The following is a 22,841-nucleotide window of genomic DNA, read 5'->3' as shown; positions in this document are numbered from 1 at the left end:
TGCTGGATTGGAAATGTATTCTTCGGAAAAGTTTAGCATTTAAGGGCAGGAAGAGGACTCAGTCAGTAAAGTACATGCTGTATAAGCTGAGGGACCTGAGTCCAGAGCCTTTGTATCTCTGCAAGAAAGCTGGGTGCTGTGCTGTGTGCAGGGGAGGTGGAGACCGGAGGCCTCAGCTGGCTCTACAGGAACTGGTGAGCTCCAGGTTCAGGAAGGACCTTCCCTCAAAAATATAAGGTAGCGTGATAGAGGAAGACACCTAACATCAACTTCTGGTCTCCATGTACTCCTGTACACATATTGTATATCTATCTACACATACACTGTACAGCCATGTACACACACTGTATAGTTGTACACCTATACACACAGTGTACACCTGCATAGACACACACACTACACCCCTGTAAACACTGCACACACACACACACTGTACACCTGTACATACATATTGTATAGCTATACACACACTGTATCCTGTACAGACACACTGTACAGCTGTATACACATACTATATACCTGTACACACACACTGTAACCTATACACATACTGTATAGTTGTACACACTATAGCTCTGTACATGCTGTACACACACTGTACAGCTGTATACATATACTATCCACCTGTAGAAATACTGCATACCTGTACACACATACTGTACACCTGTACATACATACAAACTGTACACTTATACACACTGTATGTTGTGGAATAATCTTTTTGTACATTGTGAAGATGTGTCACTAGGATTAGTTTAATAAAAAGCTGAATGGCAAATAGCTAGGCAGAATTTTCAGAGCAGAGAGAATGCTGGGAAGAAGGGCAGAGTCACAAGGAGACACTATGAGATGAAGAGCAAGCAGGATGAGAAATACATAGATAAGATAAACAAACCTTGGGGCAGTACACAGATTAATAGGAATGAGTTCATTTAAGTTATAAGAGCTAGCCAAAAACAAGCCTAAGCTATTGCCCGGGATTTCTTAATTAATAAAGTCTCCATGTGGTTATTTGGGAGCTGGCAGGCAGGACAGAAAAAGACTAGCTACAAATTGGCACCCAACATGGGGCCACAGATATCCACATAAGACCTGAGAAAGCTCAAAAAAAAAAAAAAAAAAGGTTCCAAACACACAAAATTGGAGCCACATACGGCTTATCCTACTCCCACAGTCTCTCATGTGGCCATGGAACACAGATGCATGACCAGCTGCTGCTTGTAGGCTTGAGCTACTAGCATGCCATGAGCTAAGCTGTGGGGTGGTTTGAGTTTTGCTCATGCAGCCAGAAAAGGGTTACAGATGTGAAGTAAAGCAGATTTAGATGGGAAAAAAAACTCTTAAACAGTTACAGTGTGTTTAATAATGTACATAGGCTTAAGAAAAAAAAAAAGAAAAAGAGTATAGATAGTCATAAAAAACAGTTTAAAAATACCAAAGGCTTTAAAGAGAGAAGTAAAGTAATTAAAAAAAAAAGAATAAGCCATATAGAGAAATACACAGGGAGTCTGAATCCTGTATGGTGTTGTATTGACTTTACATTTTTTGATTGCCGATGAGCAAACAATAGCTGCTGTGAGACACCGGATTATAAAAACTACTAAATTAAATCAACCTATATATTTAAAAAAGGTCTTAACTTCAAAATGGAAGTCAAAAAATACGTTACACTGGGGAAGAGGTTATGCTTTTGTTTCTACAGAAAACAAAAGGCTGTGGATTCATTCAAGGTTGATAGAGACCAGATTTGATTGAGGGAGACCCCTTGAAAATCCTGGCTATAGACATAAACATAAAACAAACAAACAAAAAATCACTTTTGGCTGGCTTGTGCACACTACACATTCCATACTTGTGTTAATGCAGATGTATATGTTACCTTTGAAAGCTTGTGTGATTTCAGAACAAGGGGACCAGACAGGAATGAAAACGGGTGGCCCAGGTGATCCAGCCTCTCAGATGCCTCTGCTGCAGTTTCCTCAGAGTTCTGCATCCAGAACGGCTTCAAGACTGCTGGCTGAGATGGTCCAGCCTCACAGACTGCTCCAGCCAGAACTTTAGATAAGCTCTGTACTTTCCCATCACAGAGACTGAACAACAGCTAGCTCCAGGACTTGACCATTACCTTAATTTTTTTAAGGGTCCTTCAAAGGTGCCAGTGCCCACACACAACAGGCAGCAGTCCAGAGAACACAAGGCCCACATTCCCAAGAGATGGGGTGGGTGGTTTTTGGTCATTCAGTGGATTATGGACATTTGTCATTGTTTAGGGTGGTTGGCTACAAGTTGTTGGTCATGGTCAGGAAAAAAACCTGAACAAAAGAGATTAGATTCAGGGATCTTGTTCTAAAAAAGAGAAAAGGGAGATACAGAAATGATAGGATAAAAGGGTAGATTATTGTATCTATCTTTCAAACTAAAAAAATAACTACTAGTCTCAAATATTTTACATTGATAGGGATTTTGGTATACTGATACATATTGAAAGTTATTTTTGTAATACTGAATGTATGTTTTTACTCTTGTTTGGGGTACTGTGCTTATGTGGATCATTTAAAAATGTAATGTATAACTAAAAAATGCAGGCTAGTAGTTAGTTATCTATAATAATCTAACTCATGGTCATGTTAGGTATGCTTTCAAAGTTAAACACATATATTTTAGATAGATAGATGGTCTTCAAACACTTCAAAGACCTACAGCATATGGCATTTGAGATGTTTAATAACCTGAGGCTTTTTATGACAATGAGACACATCTGCTCCTGGCAGCACCAATTTACTTCAGAGAAGATGATGGGTACTGAAGAAACTCCAAACAGAGTTTGCTTTTATTATGGCAAGGTTAGCCACTGGGCAAAGAAACTATCCTTGCCTTGATTGCCAACAATATGCTGTACAAACTGGACATGCAAAACACACAGGAAAGTGATTGTTGAACTTTGCCAAAACAAGGCAGAACAGTCCTTCAAAATTCCTGCTTCATAGAAAAGTCTGCCAGATTTTGCAGGACACACAGGAAAGTGACTGTTGAACTTGGCCAAAATAAGGTGGAATAGTCCTTCAAAATTCCTGCTTCATAGAAGAGTCTGCCAGATACTATAGGCCTGTAGGCCAAAGACTGGATGCCCCAGTGTTGTAGAGGAACCTTGGGTGACTGTCCAAGCGGCCAGATGTCTATCATTTCTATAGGCTTGGAAGTGGCTTGTATTGTACTTCCTGTTACTCAGGTAATATTATACCCTTTTGGGGTCTTTGGTGGAGTTAAAGACTAGGTAGTCATAGTTTCAGCTTTCCTTAGTTATGAGGTAAATTAGGTACAGAGCTTTGTAATCATCAAGATGGAATAAATAATGGAGTATTTTCTCCAAATATGCCAAATGCAAATGGACTGGACTTAGTAATGCAATTCTTACCTGATACTTGTTCTTATTGTTTATAGTTTTATTAAGTTAGAGTTGAAACCTTTCCTTTTTATTTAGACAAAAAGGGGGAAATGTAGAATAATTTTTTTGTACACTGTGAAGATTTGTAACTCAGATTGGTTTAATAAAAAGCTATTGGCCAATAGCTAGGCAGGATTTTCAGGGCAGAGAGAATGATGGGAAGAAGGGTGGAATCGCAAACAAGATGAGAAGCATGTAGATAAGGTAAACAAGTCTTGCGGCAGCACATAGATTAACAGAAATGGGTTAATTTAAAATATAAGAGGTAGCTACAAACAAGTCTAAGCTATCAGATGAGCTTTCTTAATAAGAAGTCTCCATGTGGTTATTTGGGAATTGACAGGTCGGACAGAAAAAGACTAGCTACAACTGTGCATCTGTACACACACACTGTACACCTATACACAGACTATACATACACACACTGTACACTTGTACACATACTGTGTGCACTTGCACACATACACACACACTGTGCACCTGCGCGCACACACACACACACTGTGCACCTGCACACACACACTGTGCACCTGTACACACATACACTGTATACCTGTACACACACACTGTACACTTGTATACACATTGTGCACTAGCACACACACACTGTGCACCTGCACACTGTACACCTGCACACACACACTGTGCACCTGTACACACATACACTGTACACCTGCACACACACACTGTGCACCTGTACACACACACTGTGCACCTGTACACACTGTACACCTGCACACACATGGGATGGGGGACAGAGAGGGAGCGGTAAGTTTAGCACACACTTCTGTCAGTGAGTGAAGCAGGAGAGGACAAACCAGACCCGTGCACTTACTTTAGTTTCTTAACTTTTGATTTCCCAAACAATCAAGAATATAAATTTGAACTTTAAATTTGTGTGAAATGGGGTTCCCCACCTTCAACTAGACACTGGTCTGAAGTAGATAATCTGGTTTTCTTTGTACTGTTAGACTAAGTCAAATCTTTAATTTTTCATAAATGAATTTCTCCGCATTTATAAAAATGAAATTAAGAAATACTGAAAACAGCAAGATTTGTTTTTCTTGTAATATGAATGAAACTGACTCTAGACTTTCTTGCGGTAGAAATGCATTCCTAAATTAAAGTTATGATTGGAATAAATGATAACTCTATAAGATAAGCTTTCTATGTAGTTTCCAAGTTATGTGAATAAAAAGCAGTTTTAGTAATTTCCATACTGCATAAAATGTTCTGCTATCCTGAAGTACATTCCTTTGTACCCTGAAGAGGACCTGGATACATGGAACAAACTCTGTTCCTATCAAAGGGCAATCACCCAACATGTAAGTTCATCATTCTTAACTTCTTCCTGGAAATCCTTAGGAATACAGCCTTTCACAGGTCAGTGCATTGAGAAAGAAACACACATTTCAACGGAAGAGCAATTCATGGGTCTGCGGTTTTCTCACTAGGTTGTGTGACAACCATAAACTTTAATCCTCTGTAATGATGTCAGCTTGTTCATGTTGGTCACCTTTGGACCTCTCACATGTCTATTTTTTCTAGTGGCGATTTCATTATATAGCCTAGGTTGGCCTTAAATTTGAGATCTTCCTCCTCAGCCTATAGAGAAACTGAATTACCAGTGTGTATCACTGACCTGGCTCTTTGTGTGTGTGTGTGTGTGTGTGCACATGAGTGTGTGTGCAGGTGGAGAATGATTGAATAAGGCACCAGTGTTGTCCTCTGGCCTCCAAATGTACAAGCTCAGAAATGACTGTGTGTGTGCATATGTATGTATGTGTGTGCATATGTGTGTGTGTGTGTGTGTGTGTGTGTGTGTGTGTCCTCACAAGTCTTGGGCATTTGCATACTTGGCCCCCAGTTGGTATTTGGGGAGGATTAGGAGGTGTGGCCTTGCTGGAGGAAGCATGTCATCGGGGTGGGCTTTGAGGTTTCAGTATGGATGCCCAGAGTCCAGGGAAGATGCTACATCCTGCATGGGATATCTGAGGGAAAAAAAATTCTATGTACACTCTGCTCTTATGTCTGTTAACTTTATTCTCTAAGACAAAATTCCATCTATTCAGCTACAGCTCTGTCTGGCATTCAGGACAAGAATAAATGTAGATACACCAAGCTCTTATCCGTCTACTTTATTTCTCTGGGATGATATCCTGTCTACATAGCTTCAGTTCTGTCCTGACACTCAGTTCCTCTTTGTCCCCTCATTTACTGCCCTCTCATAGTCCTGCTAGCAACTAAGCTCTTATGCTTCCTGCCTCATCTTCATCCTCTGTTTCTTTTTTCTTTTTTTTTTTTTTTTTTAAATTCATTTATTTATTATGTATACAGTGTTCTGTTTGCATGTATGCCTGCAGGCCAGAAGAGGGTGCCAGATCTCAGTACAGATGGTTGTGAGCCACCATGTGGGTGCTGGGAATTGAACTCAGGACCTCTGGAAGAACAGCCAGTGCTCTTAACCTCTAAGCCATCTCTCCAGCCCTATCCTCTGTTTCTTCACCTTTCATCTCTACTTGCTCTCTACTCCTGGCTCTGATGACCTCTACAAGAGTTCCGCCTTACCATCTACAAAACCTCTGTGTTCTTCTCTTCTCCCTGGTCATGCCCTTCTGTCCACCTCTACAGAAAACGTCTGTTCCCTCTTCCCCTGGCCACACAGTTCTCTGCCTGCTCAGGAATGTTGCTCCACCCTACCTTCCACCTTGATATGTGAAAACCTCTTTTGTTCTCAGTCAATTGCTCTGGAGAGCCACTATGCCTCAAGGAAGGCAATGATCTGAGCTTCATTAGCACAAGAAACAAAGCTATGTTTTTTTTTTTTTTTTTTTTTTTTTTTTTTTTTTTTTGTGGGGGGCGGTTAGTTACCTAAAAGTTCAGCAGGTCTGAGAAGCTGAAATGTTTGCCAAATGGTCCAGGAATATTTGGGCTCACAAGAATTTCATAGCAGATGACAGCTGAAATATGAAAGGCTGGGTAACACCAAATATTCATAGTAAATGGCTTGCCTTTTGACAGACCCTTGGCCAGTCAAAGAATAGCTTTAACACACAGCTGAATCTCTATACTATATCCTTGTGGCTCGCCACATTTCAGAGACTTGTGCCATCCTGAGTCAGCCCTCTCTGCTTCCTGCTGGTGCTCTGAGACTCAACGGCAGCTCAGCCGTGCTGTCTGCCACCTCTGCACCACCGTCATGGACTCTAACCCTCTGCAATTGAAAGTCTAAAATAAACTCTTCTGTAAGTTGCCTTGGTCATGGTGTTTTATCACAGCCATAGGAAAGTATCAATACATTGTACCTGTGGGTGCTAGTGTGCACATAGTTGTGTGTATGTGTGCACATGAGTTGCATGTATGGCCATGATTGTGCACAGGGGTGAATATGCACACGTATGTGCTGGCACATGTGGAGGCCAGAGAGAACACTGCTGTCTTATCCACTCCCCCCGAGTCACACCTGCTCTTCCACTTTCTGCTCCGTGTCCTTTGGTGCCTCTTCCTTCACTGCTGCTTGCTTTTGTATCAGGGCGATAGCACTCTGCACTGTTGACGTAGTATTCTAATTTCTTTCATGCTTTTTTTTCATTTTTTCTTTGTCACTCTACCATCTTCATACAAACTTACTAGAATCATCTTCATGTTTAAACTAGCTAAATTCCAGTCATAAGGAATCTTCCTTCCTTCCTTCCTTTCTTCCTTCTTTTTTTTTTTTTTTTGGTTTTTCAAGACAGGGTTTCTCTGTGTAGCTTTGCGCCTTTCCTGGAACTCATTCTGTAGACCAGCCTGGCCTCGAACTCACAGAGATCCACCTGGCTCTGCCTCCCGAGTGCTGGGATTAAAAGCATGCGCTGACACCACCACCCGGCAGGAATCATTATTTCTATACAGCTTTCTTTTATTGACCTTCTTTTTGGGTAGTGGATGTGTTACATGAATGTTAGCTACTAATGCTTCAACCCTAATGCTATATTTCTAGTTCATTCAAGGATTTTATGAAAAAAAAAAAAAAAAAAAACAATAAAACCTGCTAATACTTCATGCATACATAGCAGCTGTCAGACACTGTTCTAAGCACTTCACATAAAAGAACCTCTTATACTCTCATACCTGGTCTGAGGTCCCTTTTCCATCCAGTGTAAACTAGAGTACAGTGACCTCAGCGGCCTGTGCAGGTCAGTGGTAAAGGACAGTGACCTCAGCGGCCTGTGCAGGTCAGTGGTAAAGGACAGTGATTTCAGTGGCCTGTGCAGGTCAGTGGTAAAGGACAGTGACCTCAGCGGCCTGTGCAGGTCAGTGGTAAAGGACAGTGACCTCAGCGGCCTGTGCAGGTCAGTGGTAAAGGACAGTGACCTCAGCAGCCTGTGCAGGTCAGTGGTAAAGTACAGTGATTTCAGTGGCCTGTGCAGGTCAGTGGTAAAGGACAGTGACCTCAGCAGCCTGTGCAGGTCAGTGGTAAAGGACAGTGATTTCAGTGGCCTGTGCAGGTCAGTGGTAAAGTACAGTGATTTCAGTGGCCTGTGCAGGTCAGTGGTAAAGGACAGTGATTTCAGCAGCCTGTGCAGGTCAGTGGTAAAGGGACAGTGAATTTAGCGGCCTGTGCAGGTCAGTGGTAAAGTACAGTGATTTCAGTGGCCTGTGAAGGTCAGTGGTAAAGGACAGTGATTTCAGCAGCCTGTGCAGGTCAGTGGTAAAGTACAGTGAATTTAGCGGCCTGTGTAGGTCAGTGGTAAGACTTCAGCGGCCTGTGCAGGTCAGTGGTAAAGTACAGTGAATTTAGCGGCCTGTGTAGGTCAGTGGTAAAGTACAGTGAATTTAGCGGCCTGTGAAGGTCAGTGGTAAGACTTCAGCGGCCTGTGCAGGTCAGTGGTAAAGTACAGTGAATTTAGCGGCCTGTGTAGGTCAGTGGTAAAGTACAGTGAATTTAGCGGCCTGTGAAGGTCAGTGGTAAGACTTCAGCGGCCTGTGCAGGTCAGTGGGGAACTAGAGTATCCAGCACAAGTCTGGCTGAAACCCACAAGGTCTGAACCACTTTTCTAAACTTCTTAAATTGAGTGTTGACTTTTCTCACAAGCTTTTTATACACCCGGATTACTGAATTAAGTATTTCACCTAACTTGGAAATGCAGAAAATCATACTAAAAATTTTCAATTTCTGGGATGAACTCAACTCGATTATGACATATCTTTCTGTCTAAAGTACAATGATGGGTTTCATTTGGTAATATTTTCCTTAGGATTTTGGCATTTATGTTCAAAAGTGAAATGGACTCACGTTTCCTTTTTTCCTGCTAGTTTTACTATCCAGATAATACCAGGTAAACTCATAAATGAGTTGGGGAAAGCATTTGTAGACATTCTAATTTTTATTATTAGGCCGATTTCCGTGGGTTGCAAACAGCTAGTACAACAGTCTAGACTCCCAGGTAATCCAGTGATGCTCAGCTGTAGACAAGGTGCTGACGGGCATCTGAGCCCCTTGGCACTAAGCCTAGCCCAGCATTGTCCAGAATGGTAAAGCAGTCTGTGTTCCTTTCTGAAATGGCCAAAGGTGGTTGACCCTTAGCCGGATTTAGACACTGATGGCTGTCTTTTATTCAACAATATTCATACACAAACAGAATCTCTGAATTCTATTTGTTAGTATTTTATAATTTATGAAAGACTTTAATATCTTTTTATTTCCCTGAATTTACTTAATAGTTCTCTAAGAGCCATGCTATTATTTCTACCTTACAGATCATTTTTACTCTATTTTATAGACATTGAAGTAAAGATAATCATTTAGTAGAGAAAATGAGTTAAAAAATCCAATTTGTTTTCTTTATTCAGTTATACTAGTCTCCCTTTATCTGGGTGAAAAGAATTCAAGAAACTGAAGTTAGGACCAAGCAACACACATACACATATGTCATACATGCATCACATGAGCGTGTATACACACCATATATATGCTTACATTGTTTTTTTTATTTCTCCACACACTCATATAGTAAAATATGACAAGAGATTAACAGCAGTAAGTAATGAAATAAAGGAATATACTCTCTAAACATGTTATTGTACTATGCTCACAATTCTTATGATATGAGATGACTCAATGTCCATGTGTTAAGATAAAGTGAGGCAAATGATGTAGGTGTCATGACCTGTTGTTAGGCTGCTACCCAAGGGTCATCTGGACACAAGCACTGTGACCAGCTGCTCCGGTAACTGAGACACTCCAAAGTGACTAATGCACGAAGAGTGTGCACAGCTTGAACGGGTCAGACGAAGAGATGAGTCATGGCCTAGACCGAAGGACCGAGGATGGCCTGAGACTCCTCATGTTACTCAGAACAGCATGTAATTTAAAACCTATTAACTGTCTATTTCTAGAATTTCCACGTTTCATATTTTTGGACTGGAATTGGCTGTGGGCACCTGAAACTACAGACAATAAAACCACAGGTGAAGGGGTTCCTCAAAGAATTAATTCTCCTGTGTGTGCGGTGTACGCATGTGTGAGGAGGGCCAGCCAGGTCAGTCAACGTTCTGTGTCTTGCTCTATTGATCGCCACCGTATCTTCCAAGACAAAGCCTCTCCCTGGACCTGAAGTATACCAGTTTTTGGTTGGCCTGGATGGTCAATGAGCCCCCACGATCTCTCTGCCTTTGCCCAGGGCTCAGGTGCAGGCCATTGTGCCTGGCTTTCACATGGGTGCTGGGGATCTGAACTCAAGTCCCGTGCTCGCAGTGAGAGGTTACCAACGATCTGTCTTCCCAGCCTCAAGAAAGCCTTGCTGTTTTAGTTTTTTGGTGTTTTCTACCCCCCCCACACACACACACACCGAGACAGGGTTTTTCTTTTTTAAATAGGAGAGATTAGATTCTACAATAACAAAGACTAGCATCCTGGTTGTCCTAGGCAGTACCAAGAATGAATGAATGCATTTGCATCAGGGGGTGGAGAAGCCTCTATTGATGATGACAGTTATTGCATTTCCACCAGCTCTACCACACAGGCTGAGACAGACACAACGTTCAAATACGACCAATAATTCAGAAAGAGCTTACCATAATGAAGAGCTGTCTGACCTTCGTTGTCCTGTAAAAGAACACAAATGATACACTTTAGAAAAGGTCTGTAAGTATGTGTAAGTATACAACTACGGCAAACGCACAGGATACCCAAGTTCTATAGGTTGATCAGACAGGAAGAGGCCGTGTCTCTCTTCACCTCACAGTCCCTTTAGATCAAGTTGTTACCCTGGAGAACTGTAAACAGTCCTGGCAGTGGCTACCACAGAGGACGAGGATAAGCAGATCTATGGAGGATCCAGTCAGATGTGGCAGCTTTGTTACTGCATTAGGGAAAGAAAAGCTATTTACTGTTCACCTCGGACACTATTAGATGCTGACTTCTAAGAGTGCCCCCAAATCTAAGGAATCTGGGACTTTTAGTAAGAGTTAATAACTTTGTAATGTTTTTTTAAAAGAGTCACAAATTCCGGGCTAAAGATGCTAGGCTTCCAAACCAGATCAAACATCATGAAGAGGTGATTTCAAAGTATGCAAAGTTCCAGTAGTTAAGAACAAGACTTCCCATAGTTACCTCTTACACGGAGAGCAAAAGGCAGAACACGTGCAACAAACTATCTGAGCCCAAGAGAGCAGAGTTCAGTAGTTACCCTGAATGCAGAGCCTGCACCGAGGACCACTGTTAGGCCTGTGATGAAGGAGGACGGCTGAACTATCATCAAACTGTCCTGGAGTATTCTGTACCTGTTTTCCCACTTAATGTGAGGATGGGGATTGGCTCCAGATGCTAAGGGCATCTCTATTTAATCTTCCAAATAAAAAGCAAGAAGCTGCCATAGAGAAATTATTTTCTGATTCGGACAGGGAGGAAGAAATAAGTCATTCCTTAAGGTCTTGGCTCCTAGAAGCCTGGCAGGAATGGTGCTGGTGGAGGCCGGGGAGCAAGCCTGAGGCAGCGCAGTTTGTTTTCCTACCAGGGAGTGTGCTTGTGTAGGGTTTAGAGGCGAGGTGTATGTGGGTGAGTAAGACAACATAGGAAAGGAAGTCATCGGGGAGGGGGTGGATAGGGTACATTTGGCTGGGTGCCACAGTGGCCAAGTTTCGGATGCCCATCAATGGTTATAAAGACAATGAGACTGAAGGAAAGTAGCCACCAAAATAAGGGCGCACAGCTGGTCCCTGGGGTGGTCTGAGTGAGAAATGCCCCCCATGGTTTCAGGCATTCCAACACTTGGTCCTCCACTGGTTCTGCTGCTTGGGGGGGGTTCAGGTGGTGCTGCCTTGATGGGGGAAGTGCATCACTGGACGTGTGCTTTGAGATAGAAGCCTTTACTGTCTTTATGCGCTCTGCTTCATGCTTATTACTGCAAGGCACGTGAGCTCTCAGCATCCTGTTCCAGCGGCTACACACTGGTTCTGCCGCTCCACGCCCACTCTTACCCTCTGGGACCATAAGCCCAAACAAATTTTTTTCTTCTCTAAGTTGTTTTGGTCATGGTGTTTTTTATCACAGCAACAGAGGAGTCACTAATATAGTTTTCAGGGACAGACTCTGCCCCCAAGGTTAAGGGAGAGAGGGAGGAGAAGAGCTCAGGTAGCTATGGACAGGATCAGTGATGTCAATGTAGAGTAACATGACATGGTGAGTCTCACTCCAGAGAATTTGGTCTGGGGACAGCTGAGAACAATTGGAAAGAGCGGAACTGGCCAAAATGGCAAAAGACCCAAATCTACCTTGCTAGTTTTCAGTGTTGGTCAGTAAAAATGCATGTATATGTGATTGGTCTGATGGGTTTATACTCACTTCTACAGTCTCAGTACAACGTCCAACTGGCAATTCCAGAAAGGGCTTCTGAGTCTACTACAATCTTAGGACTCTAATTTTTCCCCATCATTATATTTTCCATGATTATTCATCTTTAAAAAGTATAGTTCTCAGGTGGACAGGATGGCATAAACTGCTACTCCAGCACGTGGGAGGCTGAGGCAGGAGGATGCTTTAAGGTCAGGGTCAGTTTGAGCTACAGTGAATGACCAATGAATCAGGGATTCATGACAAGATCCTGTCTCAAAAAACTGGGACTATGCCAGGTGTGGTGGCACATGCCTGTAATCCCACCACTCAGGAGGCAGAAGCAGGTGGATCCTTGTGAATTTGAGGCCAGCTTTGTCTACATAGTTCAAGGACAGCCAAGGTTACATAGTGAGATCCTGCCCCAAAACACACACACACACACACACACACCTGGGAATTTTAAAAAAAGAGAGAACATTATCTTGCTATTTGAGCAAACTTCCATGTTTAATTACTATGTTCATGCATATCAAGAGTTCTGTCCCTCTTAATTTCTAATTCCTTATCCTCACTTGAATTGAGAATTAATTTCTTTGAACCACTTTTACCCATGAATGTAAACAGGTAGCTCCAGCCCAATTTCTAATTAATTAAAAATAAGTGCTGAGTTCCTGTTATGGCCCAGGCCCTGTTCTAGGCCCTGGGAACACAGGGGTAAATGAGAGAAAAAGCCGAGTGGGATCTCATGTTCTGGTGGTGGAGGAAGCAATAAGCAAATACGTGTGTTTATCAACAGTCAGCGAGCCGAAGATGCCAATGGACACCTGTGGCCTTAGCTACCTAGGAGCTGAAGTGAGAGGGCCGCTCCAGGCCACGAACTTTAGACTAGTACACACACACACACACACACACACACACACGCACACGCACACGCACATGCACACGCACACACACGCACACACTATTTTGGACATTTAGAAACAAGGCAGGGAATTGGGGAAGATGCTAGGGTGGCAGGGAACCCAGTTTAGTGCACAGCATTAGTCGTCTTATTCTGGAAGCAAGCATGTTACCAAGCCACGCATAAGAGTTTTCTCTCGGGGCTTTTCAAATGGAACGAGGGGACAGAGTCTATTTAAGAAGGTCCCTTTCCCTGAGCCATCAGGGCGGCACTAAAGGAGACAGGTGGTTCTGCTAATAGGAGGTCTCTAAGCGCTCAGATTCCCAGGGAAAGAAAGTAAGGAAAGGAGGGGATCCTGGGAGTTGGTGTTTGGTGGGTACCATTTCATTTTGGGAGGCAAAGTTCCAGAGATGGATTATGGTGATGGCTGCCAACAGTGTGAGCACACTTAATGCCAATGCACTGGACAGTCAAAAGTGGTTAAAATGACCAATTTTAACTGGGTGTGATGGCACACGCCTGTAATCCCAGCACTTGGGAGGCAGAGGCTGGAGGATAAAAAGTTCTGGTCATTTTTAGCTATACAGCATATTAAAGGCCAGTCCAGGCTGTAAGAGACCCTATTTCAAAAGCAAAACATAAATAATAAATACCATTGTATGATTTTCCTACCAACAAACAATTAAAGGACACGAGCAAGTGGCGAGGCTCACTTGGGGAGAAAACTGCAGCAGAGAGAAGGGTCCACTTGCAAAGGGGCCGGGCAGCGGTGCGAGAAGCAGCCTGTGTTCCTGTTCTAACTATCCCCCCGCCCTCCTCACACCTCTTAGACTCCCTAGACAAATGCCATCTTTCTGAGAATCCTAACTAAAGCAGGACATAACATACTGCATGGCTCAAGCCTTGCCCATCTTCCTCTCCATTCTGTGACTGCCAGTTCCCAGTATGCATTCCCCCTGGACTGCATGGCTACAAATGCTCTTTCCTTTGCTCAAAACCTATCCTCAAATTCCTCAGACAATGCCACACTCTTCTGTTGTGCTTTAAAAGTCTCTTTGGTATATTTGAGCCTAAACAATTATTTATGTTTCTCTTGTGTACGAGTGTTTTGCTTGGATGTATGTCTGCGCACCATGTGCACAGTGCCCACAGAGGCCAGAGCAAGGAGTCAGAGCTGGAGTTACAGATGGCTGGGAGCCACATGTGGGTTTAGGAATGAGAGCCGGGTCTCTGGAAGAGCAGCCAGTGCTGCTCACTGCTGAGTCATCTCTCCAGCCCTGCATCACCTGAGCATTTAAACTAGACCCACAGTCCCTGTATGAGTTCAGGACCAGGGGGATGAGTTCAGGACTCGCGTGTGATGTGTCATGCTGGCTAACACTCTTCATGTAGATTCCTTCTGTGTGCTTTATAATCTGGGGTAAGGAGCCCAGTGGAGTTTATCTGTGGGAGGTTCAGTACTGCGCTCACTGATGTCAGTCTGTCCTTCTGGAGTGATCTGTTTCAGGCACATACTGTAGAGGTATCAGCAGCCCAAGGTCAGTTAGTTGATTTCTTAGTTTGGGGAAGTTTAAAATGCGTAAGAGGTGCGAACTTCCCACTCCCACCATGACCCCTGGACTTCCCGCACGGCTGAGCCAACTGAGTTGATGAGCACAAGCTTTCAAGTCTACTCTGCGTGACTGGTGCGTCCAAGACGGCATCCTGTGGGTACTGAGACTGGTAATTCCTTTCAGGGCAACTGAGGGTTACTCTAAGTTTATCATGTTCTTATTAAAGCCCCTTCAAGTTGATTTTACAGTTTATTATTTTGTCTTATTGCTGTGTTTGGCTTGGCTGTGTATTAAAGGAGATGAATTTCTGAGAGTTGTGGTGAGAGAATTTTTTCTACTTAGTCTGGGATCCTGCAGTTCAGGTCACCTTCTCGGGAACGCCACCACCTTCTTGTTTGGGGCTAGGCCCCTCTTTTCAGGGCTGTAAGCTTCCTATAGAAATCTCCAGTGTGCTAGAGTCCTGCCACAGTGTGTGTTTATTAAACTCATGTAAACTAATTGCTGCTAGTCTTTAATTTGACCTACTCTTGCTTTTACGTGAAGCCTTTTGAAAAACTTCCCATGTATTCATAGTGCAAAGCATGCCAGGCTCTCCAATGATGGCCTAATAATAAACTATATCCCATTTTCCTCTTACATAGATTGTTAAATTTGTATATATTGTTTTGAGTCTCATATGTACTGTATAGTAGTCTCTTTGTAATTCTGATCATGTTTCCATTTTACTAGTAATTATTTTCTTTATGGACTCAGTTTTTTTCTATTTCCAGATTAGTTGTCAACTGAATGTTATTTTACTAAATAAAGTGTTGATGAAAACATTAAACTATTAAGTTCAGAATTTATTCATAGGAAATACATTATTTTATCCTTTTAATGCTAAGCCACTAATAATACTGTCATCTCCTAGGCATAAAACTCTGTAGTAATTCTCATTTTTTTCATTGCTAGACACGTTTTCTTTCTTTCTTTCTTTTTTTTTTTTTTTTTTTTTTTGGTTTTTTGAGACAGGGTTTCTCTGTGGAGCTTTGCGCTTTTCCTGGATTTCTCTCTGTAGCCCAGGCTGGCCTCGAACTCACAGAGATCCACCTGCCTCTGCCTCCCAAGTGCTGGGATTAAAGGCGTGCGCCACCACCGCCCGGCATAGGATGCTTTTGCCCTATGTAAGACAGATCTTTTTTTTTTCTTTCGATTTTTTGGTTTTTTGAGACAGGGTTTCTCTGTAGCTTTGGAGCCTGTCCTGGATCTTGCTTTGTAGCCCAGGCTGGCCTCGAACTCACAGAGATCCGCCTGGCTCTGCCTCCCGAGTGCTGGGATTAAAGGCGTGCGCCACCACCGCCCGGCTCATGCCGCTATTATATAGAACCTGAGTTTGCTTCTTGGCACCCATGTGGTCACCCAGCTCCAGGGGATCCAAAGCCTCGGACTTCTACAGGTGCCCTCACTCATGTGCGCACACACACACACACACACACACACACACACACACACACACACACACATGCACACACACACACACACATACACACACACACATACACACACACACATACACACATACACACATACACACACACATACACACACACACACACACACACAGTTTAAAAATAAATCTTAAAAAACTAAAACAGTAGTAATAAACAGAGGGAGTGGATTTTCCCATTACATAGTTAATAAGAATTTTTTTGTTCTGTTCAGAGTTTCATACTTGAAAAAAAAATGTGTTTCAAGAGACTATATAATAAAGGAGGCACTAAAATAAACTGGCTTTGAAGAATTATATGTAGTGATAAAATTTCTTGAGTTAAAAATTCTAATTTTAAATTATGTCTAACTGTGGCATGCATTGCCTCTCAGGGTCTGTGACTGTAACAGAAAATGATTACATTAATCTAACAATTTAGACATCAGAAAATGCATCTTATGACTATTTTTCTAAGAACTTTTCTGGGCATTTCTGTCTACCCCATTCTAACTGGCATCCTTACGAAATGAGGCAGCTCACGCCAGCAGGGTTTTCAAAGAACTGGCACGCTACCTTCAAGCATCCAAACATCAAAACACCACCTTATCTCCCTCCCTCTCTTTGAGGCAGGGTCTCTCTACATACCCCTGGCTATCCTGGAACGCACTATGGAGAACTCACGGAAATCTGCCTGCTTCAGCCTCCGATTGCTGGACACTGCATGCCTGGCAGCTCTTGCACACAGAAGTATTTTTGAAGTATTTTACTTCTCTTTTTCCTTATGGAAGACCATTTAACTTTTTCGTGATGATTCAGTTAGAATTGTAGTCTGACCATGTTCCTCAATATCTAGCACCAAGCATATGCTGGAGAGTGTGAGTGAACCAAAACATAATGTTTTTATTGTACATGTTACAATATAAACGATGCCATTAGAGAGATCAAGGTAGATAAGGTAATTTGGCCTTTCAATTAGTAGCTGCAAATTATTTTTGTTTTTTGTTTTTTGTTTTTTGTTTTTTTTTTTTTTGTTTGTTTTTGTTTTTTTGAGATAGGGTTTCTCTGCGTAGCTTTGCGCCTTTCCTGGAGCTCACTTGGTAGCCCAGGCTGGCCTCGAACTCACAGAGATCCGCCTGGCTCTGCCTCCCGAGTGCTGGGATTAAAGGCGTGCGCCACCACTGCCCGGCTATTTTTGTTTTTTATTGAGTTTGATTTTAATTCTTGTCTTCAACAGCAGCTTCTTTTCAGCCAGAAGATTATTAATTACCCTTAGAACCGTCAGTGTGCCCAAATACTTTACATATTCTACTTTTCATCCATTAGAGGCTGAAAAGCAGACAAGAAAGTTCTTCAGGTTGTGACTCAGGAAACATGGGTGACGGATTGGTGGTGGTCACACAAGACGGGTTACCAGGGATTTCTGTTTTATTTTCATATTGATTTTATCTTGTTTTTAGACTCTATTCTTACAATGAGTAGTTTTCTTTTTCTTTCTGTCTTTCTTTTTTTAATCTTTAAGATCCTGGAAGCTTTTGTTTAACTGGACTAGAATGATGAATGATCTAAATACAGGAGACTGCTGTTCTGGCCGAGAACAGTGACCCTGGGCCTGCACCCTTGGCACCTCCACCAGCTGCCAGCTGAATCAGCTGGAGGTGGAAGGTGTACCCACAGTGCACTTTGAAAGTCATTTTCTAGAGATCTAAGGATGCCGGATAACAATTTTTTGATATATTTTATGCTATTTTTTTTTTTTTTTTTTTTTTGTGGTTTTTCGAGACAGGGTTTCTCTGTGTAGCTTTGCGCCTTTCCTGGAACTCACTTGGTAGCCCAGGCTGGCCTCGAACTCACAGAGATCCGCCTGCCTCTGCCTATTTTATGCTATTTTTACTGGTTCTATTTCTAGACTTTTGTCTAATTCTCCACAGAATAATACATTAATAAATTGGCTTGTCAATAATTTAAGACTTTTCCTGACTAGAACATTAATGACTTTTCTCTCTTTTTTTTTTTTTTTCTTTCTTTCTTGAGACAGGGTTTCTCTGTGTAGCCCTGGCTGTCCTGGAACTCACTCTATAGACCAGGCTGGTCTTGAACTCACAGAGATCCTCCTATCTCTGCCTCCCGAGCTCTGGGTTAATATTAAAGGCGTGCGCCACTACCACCTGGCATGAGTTTTCTTAATAGCTCTCTCTGAATAAAAAACAAGAACAACAGGATATACGTGGAAAAGCTGACAAAACAGAGCAAAATACAAAAGACTTGATTCTCTGAAAGTCTTTCTCTTTGGAGAAGCAGTGACCCAGTCTCCAGACGTCATCTGAATGCAGTTACACAACTGTGACCATGGAGAAAGCTGGGCATTTTCAGCTCCCCCTGGTGTCACGACATCTTCATCACAGACCAGCAGCCTGTTTTTCATAGGGACTACACCCTTCAGTAGATGATAGGTAAATTGGTCAATGACCATCACGAACAGGACAGACAAATGACTGGGAGGCAAACCATGCAAGGCCGCTTGAACTCATTCCTTGTCCTTTCAAAACAACTGAGCAGATTCTCACCTCCATAAATGTCCTCAAGAATGAGTCTGTTTCGAGACCGGCAATGACTGCATTGACTCAGATCCTACCAAATCGCTGAGTGAAGGGGCACAGTAGAGGGGAGTACTGAGACTAAAGAATGGACAGCAACGTGCTGTGGGTGTCCACAGGGCACTCCTTTTGAGTTCACCGAATCATTCAGACCCACCAGATGCTAAAAGGCACAACATGAACAGTTACTCAAGAGTTCCACGGGCGGTGGTGGCGCAGGCCTTTAATCCCAGCACTTGGGAGGCAGAGCCAGGCAGATCTCTGTGAGTTCAAGGCCAGCCTGGGCTACCAAATGAGCTCCAGGAAAGGCGCAAAGCTACGCAGAGAAACCCTGTCTCGAAAAACCAAAAAAAAAAAAAAGAAAGAAAAAAAAAAAAGAAAGAAAGAAAAAAAGAGTTCCAAGCCAGAAACCATTGGGGATTTGCTATAAGAACAGAGCCAGACACACAGTAACTCACATGACCGGTCCCAGCCACCCGGGAGCTCACTTTTCTCCAGGAAATAGCACTTAGAAGAAATCCTTACCAGTAGGTCCAGGCATACCTCAGATGCCCTGCTACTTTACAGGCAGACATATCTTGCTCCCGTAGGTACCAGGGTTATACACAGGATATGCCAATTAGCAGGAACTGGGGGATGGAGAGATGGCTCTCCAGCACTCGCTGCTCTTGCAGAGGATTTGGTTCGGTTCCCAGCACCCACATGACAGCCCACAGCCATCTGTCACTCTAGTTCTAAGGGGTCTGACACCCTCTTCTGGCCTCCTCTGTCACCAGGCACACACATAGTGCACATATTCACACGTAGGAAAACACTCATACAAATAAAAAAAATAAATCTTAAAAAAAAAAAAACTTTTTTAGAAGTCACTTAGGACAGTCCAAAATGCAATTTCTCCAAGTCTAGATTAATTGATCAACTAGGGATTTCATTTATCATAAATAAGATTATTTAATAATGTAATTGTTATCTTTACCCTCAGAAGGTTACAAGGAATTCAGACATTTAAATGTAAGATCGGATCAGATCCAGCAGCAGAAAGGACTCAATTCTACAGTACAGTGTTCACTCAGTCAGAATCTTCATCTCCAGCTTAGCTTGAAACATTGAGAATATCACAGGACCTGGTCAACTCTACCTATCCTAACTTACCTACAAGAATTTCTTCCATGGTACATGATCTTTGTTCTTTTGATGAAGTGTATAATATATATGAGTTTCTCATAAATATTTTATGTATTCTCATACATAATATAGCTAATAAATCATATCTTACAGTATATGTTCTCATATATTACAGACACAGAAAGTCAAATATGTGTTTTGGTTCAAGAGGAATATAGATTCCAAATTAAATTGGATTAATTGAACTTTTATTATATTTATTTATTTGGGGCATGGGTGCATGCGTGTGCCATGATGTAAATGTGGAAGTCAGAGGACAGCTTGCAGAAGTCTGTTCTCTACTAATACCACGTGGGTCATGGGACTCAAACTTAGATCACCAGGCTTAGTGGCAAGGGACTTTACTTGGTGAGCCACCCACACAGCATAGGAGGAGAAGGGAGGCTTTTAGGGGGAGATTGGAAACTAATGATGAGAGGGTAATGGGGGGTGACTATGAGCAAAGAACATCAGGATACGCACGTGTGAAGATGTCATAATGAAAAGACCATGGCGAGAGGCCTGGTCACTCCCGTTATTGTCACCTTCTGTGGCAATGATGAGAGGTAGAAACTTGAGGAGGTGGGGCCTGGTGGAGGAAATTTAGGTCCCCTGCGGTGTGTCCTTGAGTGGCTATTGGGCCCCTGGCTCTTCCTTTCCACCTTGCTGCCTCTCGGCTGCCACTTCCTCAGTCAGACGGGAGGAAAGGTCATCAGCACAGAATGAGGTGAGGAAAAAGCACTGAACGTTGAGAAGAGAATCTATCAAAGTGAGGGAATTAAGGGGACCAGAGAAACGTGGGACTGTTTTCTAAGAATTAAGCGGGAGAATTAAGGGACCTGGGGTGAGCATAGCTGTATGTTTCTCTAACGATGCTGGCTGCACCAACAGAAGTGTATTTGTATGCTGGAGTACTAGAAACCACCAGAAATGGACTGATCATGTTTATCTTTAGGTTTGAGTGTGTCTGTGTGAATGTATGCCACATGTGCATGGGTGTCTGTGGAAGCCAGAAGAGAAGATCCCCGAAGCTGGAGTTTCAGGAATTTGTGAGCTGACCATTATGGGTGCTGGGAACTGAACTCAGGTCCTCCAAAAAGGCAGCTGAACCATCTCTCCAGTCCCATCAGAAACCATTGTGTGTGTATGTGTGTGTGTGTATGTGTGTGTGTGTGTGTGTATATATATATATATATATATATATATATATATATATATATATATATATATATATATATATAAAGCTGTGACTTTAGTTATGAAATTATGTACAGGATGATCCCAATTTGGAATTGAGATGCGCTTGTCCCTATAAGAAAAAGGATAAGTAATGACAGATTATCTTGGGGCTAAGACTATGGATGATTTTAATTTTTCTTTACACTTCTTATTTGTAGAAATATTTAGAATTATTCGTATCGATTTTGATATAGTTACTATAAAACCACTTAAACTTTCTATGAATTTGAATAAAATTTGAATGTGCATAAAATTATCATTTAGTTATTTAACCATTACCTAGCTGTTTCTAATACAAACTGACAAAGCCAATTAAAATGATGGTTGTCTGTAAATTAATGGCTGCTCACAATTATGGGATGGTAGCTCATCCCCACCTCCTGCCCACCCGTCTGATGTGTTCCGTAGCAGCCCCTCTCCAGCCCTCTCCACCCCTGTCTGATATGTTCCGTGGAAGCTCATCCCCACCTCCTGTGCAGCTCCTCTCCAGCCCTCTCCAGCCCTTCCCTGTCTAATATGTTCCGTAGATCACCATGCCTAATTGGAGGCTTTTGAGTTCAGATGTTGCAGGTTGAAGTGTCCTGGTGTTTAATGCGAAATATTGAGATTTTCTTTTTCTCTTAACTTAGGGCATATGTCCACCTAGAAATCAATTAGAGTAGGGACATGAACATAAGAACCATGACTCCAATCACAGAATTGATTGGCAAAGGGGCAATAGGAAGAAAGATAGGAGACCAACCAGGCCGTCTTCTAATTCTATTTTCTGCGTTCCAAGAGGATTAGAGAAAAGAAGCAGTCTTTAAAAAAAGCGTTTTCTTCAACTCTGAACTGCTTATACTTCTAAGCACCGTATGTCTAAAGGAGATAGGTATTTTGGGTGAAACAAAGGAAAGACAATTATTTTGTTATTCTTTATCCAACTATGGTCTTTAGGGACTCAAATATAAACTGTTCTTTTATCCATTTTTTTTTTTGTGTACCTAGCAAATAATAAGCATTCAAGACATAATCCTTCTGGGAACTTATTTGGAATGATTATGGCCCACTAATACAAAGCCTGTTTAGTTTTTAAAATCACTATTAACAATATTTTAAATCAATGATGCCATTATACACTATTATAATTATGAGGCTTAAATAAAACATTACTCATATCTTTATGTTAAAATGGAATAAAGTGTGAGTATAATTTTATGCATCATTTCTTGGTAGCCTCAGAAAAGGAAACAGCAACCCAAACATTGGTCTTTACAGACATTCTGTTTTAAAATATATTATAAAGAATAAATGGAATTGAATGTCAAGAATGAGTAAGTGAAAGCTTTTACTCATCTGGTTTACAACTTATATCAGCTAATTTTTCTAGATTTAAATTGATTAAATTTTTTGGTTGTTTCATTTCAAATGACCACACCAGAAGAAAGCTGTTTGTCATGGTTATTTATGCTTTTCCTTTCTGTTTTAGCTTAAAGGAAATGTTCAAATTTAATAAATATGGAGTTATTATAAAGAACAGCCAAATCTACTCCAATACATTAGAATTGGTCACATGTTTGAAATCTTTGTAACGGATGATACATTAGGGTAAAATAAAACTACTCAGTTGAATTAAAAGTAAACAAAATAACAGAATCATGCTAAAATGAATCAAAATTC

General features: G+C 41.9%; 1 protein-coding gene across 1 annotated transcript in view; it reads right to left on the bottom strand.

The window, feature by feature from the left end:
- Positions 1–22,841, bottom strand: part of Acbd6 (acyl-CoA binding domain containing 6) — a 145,970-nt gene that overhangs the window by 9,280 nt on the left and 113,849 nt on the right. Inside the window, exon 7 of the mRNA XM_042258342.2 lies at positions 10,505–10,535. Coding sequence (XP_042114276.1) covers positions 10,505–10,535 — 31 coding nt within the window. The remainder of the gene's footprint in view (positions 1–10,504; positions 10,536–22,841) is intronic.

This window comes from Peromyscus maniculatus, chromosome 11, assembly GCF_049852395.1.
Source record: "Peromyscus maniculatus bairdii isolate BWxNUB_F1_BW_parent chromosome 11, HU_Pman_BW_mat_3.1, whole genome shotgun sequence".
Lineage (NCBI taxonomy): Eukaryota > Metazoa > Chordata > Mammalia > Rodentia > Cricetidae > Peromyscus > Peromyscus maniculatus.
This window is presented reverse-complemented; position numbering and strand designations above follow the sequence as displayed.